The 7,692-nt window shown below is 43.5% G+C and overlaps 1 protein-coding gene across 1 annotated transcript; it reads right to left on the reverse strand.

Moving 5' to 3' along the window:
* Positions 1-1,396: 1,396 nt before the first annotated feature.
* On the reverse strand, positions 1,397-4,135 carry LOC128022478 (keratin, type I cytoskeletal 19-like). The gene is made up of 8 exons (XM_052610108.1): positions 3,498-4,135; positions 3,227-3,309; positions 2,745-2,901; positions 2,486-2,647; positions 2,211-2,336; positions 1,868-2,088; positions 1,734-1,747; positions 1,397-1,551 (listed from the first exon to the last, which is right to left on the reverse strand). Exons 1-8 carry the CDS (start codon positions 3,981-3,983, stop codon positions 1,397-1,399), a joined length of 1,404 nt encoding a protein of 467 aa, XP_052466068.1. The 5' UTR covers positions 3,984-4,135.
* Between the last annotated feature and the right edge of the window lie 3,557 nt (positions 4,136-7,692).

The raw sequence follows: 7,692 nt of genomic DNA on the forward strand, positions 1-7,692 counted from the left end.
ATCTTATGTTGTTGTCTGACCAACTGATATATACAGTCTAGGACAAAGTGAAATATGAAACTGTAAAACAAAGCAAATATGTTCATGAATTTTATTCCAGAAGTCTTGCACTTTTGTCCAAGAGAGAATGAGCTAGATCACTATCCTCAACCTGTAAATGTCTTTTTAGAGGGTGATAGAGCTGGAAGCTGATGTCATCATATTTATTTATTTTAATCATATTTTTAGTGAAGCAGGCTTTCTTTAACCTGACCAAGACATGGAGGAGAGGTTGAGAGCCCAGCAGTTGAGAAGGGCCCAGAAAGATGTTCACTGGGGGCCCGACCACCCCCCACTGAATGTGATTTTGAGGAGGCCCATAGCAAAATCAGTGCAGTACCCAAATCTCTTAGCAACTGCACTGAGAGCAATTATGGTTTCAGGCCCATCCACAGTTCACCACCTTGTATTTACTCCCATAGTCTTCTTTCCTTACTGTAACCCGACTGAAGAATTGTTCTCCACATGGAGGTGGAAGGTTCTCAATAGTCTCCCTCACAAACAAGTCACTGTTCGCCAGGCCATGGATGATGCACAGGGACATCACAGGAGACCAGTGCCAGGCCTGGATTTGTCAGGCCAGAATATTTTTCCCAAGAGTTTAGCTAATGAAAACATTTATTGTAATGAAGATGAGAACCTGTGGCCAAATCCACAAGACAAGGTTGATGAAAACATAGAAGTGCAGCGAGAAAAACTCTAGAAGACTTTTTAATGTACTATATATTTTTTCTTATCTAAATTTTTCTGGACTAAACGTTTTAAAATCCATGTTGTGAGTTGATTTCATCAATATTTTTAAGATTTTGTTCAATGATTCCAGTGTCTGTACTTTTCTTTCTCGTCTTTTACAATGATGTATGAATGTGTAGAACCACAATGAAAGCTGCATCACACATTTTGTACAAATATATTTAATGAATGTAACAACTAAACAGTTAATATGGGTATGTTGTGTTTGGGTGATCTAAAGTAATGGTATTTCATGATAAATGAATTATTTGAACCAATGCTTCTGCAAATGCAAGGCTTCTTTAAAGATATGAACTCAACATGAAACATGAACACAGGACAGTCTGTTACAAATAATGTTTTTTTTGTTTAGAGTTTTGAGAAATGACTCCAAGGTTCTAGAAATGAGTGAAAAATGATTGTAAAAAACTGTAGGTGAATTTTTTTTTTTTTTTTTTTTTCTTGACAGCACTTTTATTTTCAAAGACAGGTTTTTCTCACATACAAAAACACAACAGTGAGTGTCTTTCGATGTTATTTGTAACAATCTGTGTATTAACACTCATTTAATATGAAATGTCTGTATGTGTTTGAATACTGTCTCACTAAACGACATGCTGTGCCTTTAGTAAGTACGGTGTGAAGTGGAGGTGGTTTGCTTTATTTGGATTGGTCCTCCAGTTTTGATAATCTTGGTACCACCAGAGGACTGAGATCCACCAGATGTGATAATGTGGGACCCACCAGAGGACTGAGATCCACCAGATGTGATAATGTGGGACCCACCAGAGGACTGAGATACACCAGATGTGATAATGTGGGACCCACCAGAGGATTGAGATCCACCTGAGATGAATCCACCTAAAGGACAAGAGAGAAAGAGTCATTAATATGTAATATACAACATACACTGCCTAAAATTGACAATTCTACCAAAATATACAAAGAGAGATTTCAGTTACCTGGAATTTGAGTTCTGGAAGAGTAGGAGAAAGAAAAAATGAATTAGTTAAGATGTTCCTGGGCAAGATAATAAAGCATAATCCATGCTCCACTGATTTTAACTTACATTAACTTTATAAAGGTATAAACTTACTTAATGTCTTGATTTTCCAGGAGGCTCCTGTAGGTGGCGATCTCCTGCTCCAGACGAGTCTTGATGTCCAGCAACAAGGCGTATTCTCGTCCCTGTTGCTCAATGCTAGCTTTCAACTGAGCCAACTCGGCTTCCAGCATGTTAATTTGGTTCTGGTAGCCTGCTAGCAAAGCACTGTACCTAGCTTCTGTGTCTGCCAGTGAGTTTTCCAGTGCTGCTTTCTGTTTGAGGACATGAGAATAGCATGAGAATAAAGCATAGTTTCTCTTATGTAATGTTTTCCTTCCTTTGTTTCAGATAATGTATCTAATCTCTCTCACTCTTCATTCCCCTTGTGTCTCACCATGCTGAGCTGAGACTGTAGCTCGATCTCCAGACTCTGTAAGGTGTTTCGCAGCTCAGTGACCTGTGACTTGGACGTCTGTATGATCTCTGTGCTGTGGATCACCTCTTTGTTCAATCCTGCCGTCTAAACAAAAGATAAAAACAACAGATCACAATTCAGACACTACTTCACGTGACGTTCTGGAATATGTGGTTTATTATTCAGTGAAGTCAGGAGTCTTGCAGTATGTTTGATGGCAAAGTAGAACTCACAACCAACAGAGGATGTCTTACCTTGTTTTTAAACCAGTCTTCCTGTTCCCTGCGGTGTTTCTGAATGATGTTCTCGTAATGAGCACGAATCTCCTCCAGAACCTTGTTCAGATCTTGCTGAGGAGCAGCATCGACCTCTACGTTCACTGTGCCTGTCAGCTGTGCCCTCAGTGCAGCCAGCTCCTGTAATACCACAGAATCATATATTATAATATAAAACAATAGTCCAAACATTTATGATCAGTTACACATAGATGATCTATCAGAAAACTGCCGAAACCTCCTGGTGGTTCTTCTTCATAAATAGCAGCTCTTCTTCCAGACCCTTGATCTGCATCTCCAGGTCAGTCTTTGTCAGGGCTGTGTGGTCCAGCAAGCGGCGCAGGTTAGCGATGTCAGCCTCCACAGACTGCCGCATCACCACCTCATGCTCATATCTGATTAGTGGAAAGGTGACATAGGAAATATAAACACCATTCATTGTTTAAACACAACCAATGTCTTAAAATACACACTTGCTAGTTTTTTTTAAGCATTTTTAAAAGAAGCCTCTTATGCTCACCAAGCTTGAATGTATTTGAACAAAAATACAGCAAACCTGTTATACTGACATTTTTAAAACTCTTTTCTATTGTAATATGTTTTAAAATGTAATTTTATTTACATGATGTCAAACTGATTTGTTTTCAGTGTCACATGATCCTTCAGAAATCATTCTAATCTGCTGATTTGCTGTTGTGCTGGAACAGTTGTGTGACTTACTTCAGCCTGAAGTCATCAGCAGCCAGTTTAGAGTTGTCGATCTGCAGGAGGATGTTGGCGTTGTTGATGGTAGCATTTTTAATCTGAAATGTAGAATATATAATACATAGGAAAATATATTAATATGGATACTTGCTTTCTATGGGCATATCATCAAACTCTGAGAAAGCAAGTGATGATTTGTGATCTCTTTTTCTGCTGCTATATGCAAAGGTATAATTGTAATAGAGCTTGCTAGTAATGTTTCATATTATTTCAGGCATCACTGTACCTTGTCTTTCAGGTCCTTGATGGTGTTCCAGTAGTTGCTGTAGTCCCTCTGTGCGATCGGCCCTTTCTTCTCATAGTACTCGCGGATCTGCCTCTCCAGGATGGCATTGGCAGCCTCCAGTGAGCGCACCTTCTCCAGGTAGGACGCCAGACGGTCGTTCAGGTTCTGCATGGTGGCCTTCTCATTCAGCTGAAAGTCGTTTACAACACAGCCTCCAGGCATTATACCTGCTACAAATCCTCCACCATAACCTCCACCATATCCTCCACCGTATCCTCCACCATATCCTGCACTGTATCCTCCACCAAATCCTCCAATTCTGGACTGCAGTGAGGTGGAGGAGATGCGGGTGCCACCTCCTAGACTACCTCCATACACGCTATGGGCTTTCTGTGGAAAGACACCACCCTGACTCTTGGTGATAATGGACTTTGAGGTCACAGTCCTGGGAACTTTGGAGGATGCCGTGCGAACAGAGAGCGACATGACGGATGGATACAGAGATGAGATGAACCCAGAGAGGACACTGTAGGAAACTCTTAGAGTTGTCCAGACGAGGATGGCACCTTTGAGGCCAGCTGTGATCTCTTATAGAGATGCATCTCCAGGGCGGCTCCTGGACTTTGTGGGGGAGTGAAGGAGGAAGGGTGTGTGTGGGAGAGTGTATGTGTGCCAGTCCCAGCTTTCACCACCAGCAGAGTTGAAACTTAAAGACTGGTTTTTAGGGTCCACCCTAATGAGGAAGCTGCAAAGGAATGTATGTGTTAACTGTATGTACATGAGATGTACTCATCCTCAAGACTACAATGGAGGGAGTGCATTAAGACAATTAAGATTTCAACACACTGTGTGTATAGAAGCTGTGTGTTTGTGTGTGTGTGTGTGTGTGTTTATTAACATTTGCAAGTGTTTTGTACCACTTGAGGAAATCTCATTGACAGTTAGATACAGAAAAAGGAGGCTGAGCTGGTCATGCGGGCTTTATAAATTTATAAACTCATCATTTTAAACACAATTAAGAAGGATTTGGCAGACAGGTAGCTCCCTGAGGTGATGTGAGATCATCCGTGGCAGTTTCACCACCCTTTTACAGGTCACACAGACCAACTTGATTACTTGTGTGCCCAGTTCCTTTTTATTTTTATCAAATTTTATTGTGTGTGTTTCATATGTTCAATATTTTAATATTTATTTAGCATGTAGTCAAAACATAAAGAAAAAGTAAAGCTTTCTTCACTGACAAAAAATAAATTAATCCAATTAAAAAATATGTCGGGTTGTAGTGAATGTTACAGACATAATTTACCTCTGTTATTAAGTGTAGTTCTGTACACTGTGTTTCTGCATCACCAATCAGGGATCGCAGTACCTTTAAATGTTTGGAATGCATGATGACGTGGAATGCTGGTCAGCGTCATTGTTCTGTGTGCACGTTTTTTTCTCCTTGAAAAATAAATGACCCGCATTCGTGTGCTCAAAGTGAGAAGTTGTCTATTGCAAATTACTGCAGTTTCCACACTGGTGTCCCCAACATTAGTCAGCTGGACGTATCCAGAGACATGACACGATCGTGACCATGAATGCGGTCACACTCAAACACCTTTTGTTCCTCCAAAGTAACAAAATATTATTACGTTGTGTCTGCTCTCGGAAATTCAACAGCATCCAGAGTGGGGAGCCTTCTTACAAATCCTCCCGAAAATATGAAGTATACACCACTTAAAGCTCACCTGTTGAAAACGTTTGAACTGTTGGATGCTGAGAGGGGCCAGCAGGGTTTTCTCACTTCAAGGACTGGGTGACAACAAACCATCCGAGCTCATGGACCGCATGCTGGATCTTTTGGGTGAACACAAACTTGATTTTCTTTTCATCCAGCTTTTCCTGCATCAGCTGCCTTCCCAAGTGAGAGCTGCATTAGCCAACACCTAGCTGAAGAGACTGATAAATATTTCCTGGTGAGCCAGGGACATTGTGCATCCATACTTTTTTTCCGCGCACATATGTTTGTGATGCAGGATGACTCCACATTCATTGCTGTGACCACTTCTCATCGGCATCTGTCTTGTGTTTCTATCATGCAAAGTTTGGAACCAAGGCTAACAAATGCTGTCCACTATGCAGTTTCAGTGTTCCAGGGAATGCCAGGGCCAGCACTCAGTAGTGGCCATGTGTGTCGGCCGCTTAGGCAGGCTGCTTTTCATCCGCGATAGCATCTCCGGATGCCATTTTCTGAGCGACACTGGAGCACAAAGGAGTGCCCTCCATGCATCCCATTTGGGCATGGTAACCTACAGCCACGGCCCCACTATGGAAGCTGCCAATGGTAGCCCCATCTACACATATGGAATGAGGTATTTCGAATTTTGTTTTTGGAGGACAGTATTTCGGTTGGTACTTTGTTACTGCAAAGTTTGCCGTTCCCCACCTCGGTGCTGATTTTTTGTGTGCACATGGACTGTTGGTGGATGTAAAGAACCACCATCTGATTGATGCTGTCACATTTTGTTCTTATATGTGCATGCTCAGAAAGGCAGCCTCCATACGACTCTCAGCTTCTGATGATTTCCAACGTCTACTGGCCAGTTTCCCAGCCCTCATTCAGGCAACTTTCTCTGCATCTACTGTGAAGCATGGTGTGGAGCACCATCTCGCCACTACTGGTCCACCTGTCTATGCCCGTGCTCAGCACCTCGACCTGACAAAGCTTGCTGTTGCAAAGGCTGAGTCTGCAAACATGGAATGACTGGGCACAGTACGACAATCCAATAGCCCATGGGCATCACCCCTCCATGTCCCCAAACATTCCAGCATACCATTTGGTCTTAAAAACGCAGCCCAATTTTTCCAGTGCCTCATGGATTGCGGGACCTGCCTTTCCTTTTTGTGTACTTGGATGACATCCTGGTAGTGAGCACGTCCAAGTCTCAGCACCTGTTGCACCTCTGAACCCTTTTTGAGTGACTTAGCCACCATGGACTAATTGTCAACCCTGCCAAGTGCCAGCTTGGTCTCTCCACCATCGACTTCCTAGATCACTAAGTACGGGGCAGTTCCTCTCCTATCAAAGGTGGAGGCAGTCATACAGTTCCCACGTCCCCCACTCACTGTCAAATCCTAGCAGGAGTTCCTTGACATAGTGAATTTTTTATCACCGCTTCATCCCACGAGCCACTCAGCTCATGGGGCCATTGCACGAGGCCTTGAAAGGGAGACCCAAACACGCTGTGGACTGGACTGAGAGCAGAGTTAAGGCTTTTGATGCCATTAAAGCACCACTAAGCCCCTTTCACACTGCATGTCGGACCTGCAATATTTCCGGAACATTGCCGGGTCGCCTTCTGTGTGAAAGCAACCACGTCCCGGAATTGATTACCGAATTGAAACCGGGTCGGGGACCTAGTAACATTGCAGGGTTCGACGCGGGACAAGCGCTGTGTGAACAAAAGCCAGATCTAATTCCGTATCGAAGTGATGACGTTCGTTATCGCGCGACTCTTTTACCAGCTGTTTTGAAGGAAGATCAACATTCGCAACTAAAACATATGTGCAAACTGTAATGAAGCAGAGATCAGTTAGTTCCTCACTTTCCGCGCTGACGCCGAGATCGTTTGCTTGCTTCAGTGAAAGTATAACGTGCCTAGCGTTGTCGACTCGTACATTACACGTCATGCGCTGATGTCACGTGCCGTTACGGGATCTTCAAGGGTTGTGTGTGAAAGCACGCACATATACCGGGTCATCACTGGCAGTGTGAAAGTGCCAAATCTAGCGACCAGGGAACAATTGCAGGAACACTTTACCCCTGTATTTGCCGGAATGGCAGTGTGAAAGGGGCTTTAGTGAATGCCACCATGTTAGGGCATCATTCTTCTACAGCCCCCATTGCCATCACCTCGGACGCCTCAGATTACACTGTCGGTGCTGTTTACGAGCAGTGGGTAGGCGGGGCCTGGCAGCCACTGGCTTTCTTTAGCCGTCAGCTGCTGCCTTGTGAGTGGAAGCACAGCACATTCGACCGGGAGCTGCTGGGTCTCTACCTCGCCATTAGACCCTTTGTTCCCTGTTGGAAGGCCGACACTTCACTTCCATGGTCTCTCCAACCCAGGTGCGACAGCTTCACAGAGGCTTGTTTCAGCAAAGTTTGTGTGGCACAGCCTCAAGAAGTTTCAAGTTTGCATTTATTCATATAGCA

Source organism: Carassius gibelio, chromosome A11 (assembly GCF_023724105.1).
Source record: "Carassius gibelio isolate Cgi1373 ecotype wild population from Czech Republic chromosome A11, carGib1.2-hapl.c, whole genome shotgun sequence".
Lineage (NCBI taxonomy): Eukaryota > Metazoa > Chordata > Actinopteri > Cypriniformes > Cyprinidae > Carassius > Carassius gibelio.

Excerpts from the sequence above, each read along its gene's own strand:
- LOC128022478 (XM_052610108.1), bottom strand. The coding sequence starts at position 3,983 with ATGTCGCTCTCTGTTCGCACGGCATCCTCCAAAGTTCCCAGGACTGTG. Across the intron at positions 2,902-3,226 it reads GCTGATGACTTCAGGCTGAA|ATATGAGCATGAGGTGGTGA; the intron begins GTAAGTCACACA and ends TCCACTAATCAG. Across the intron at positions 2,337-2,485 it reads AAGACTGGTTTAAAAACAAG|ACGGCAGGATTGAACAAAGA; the intron begins GTAAGACATCCT and ends TCTTTTGTTTAG.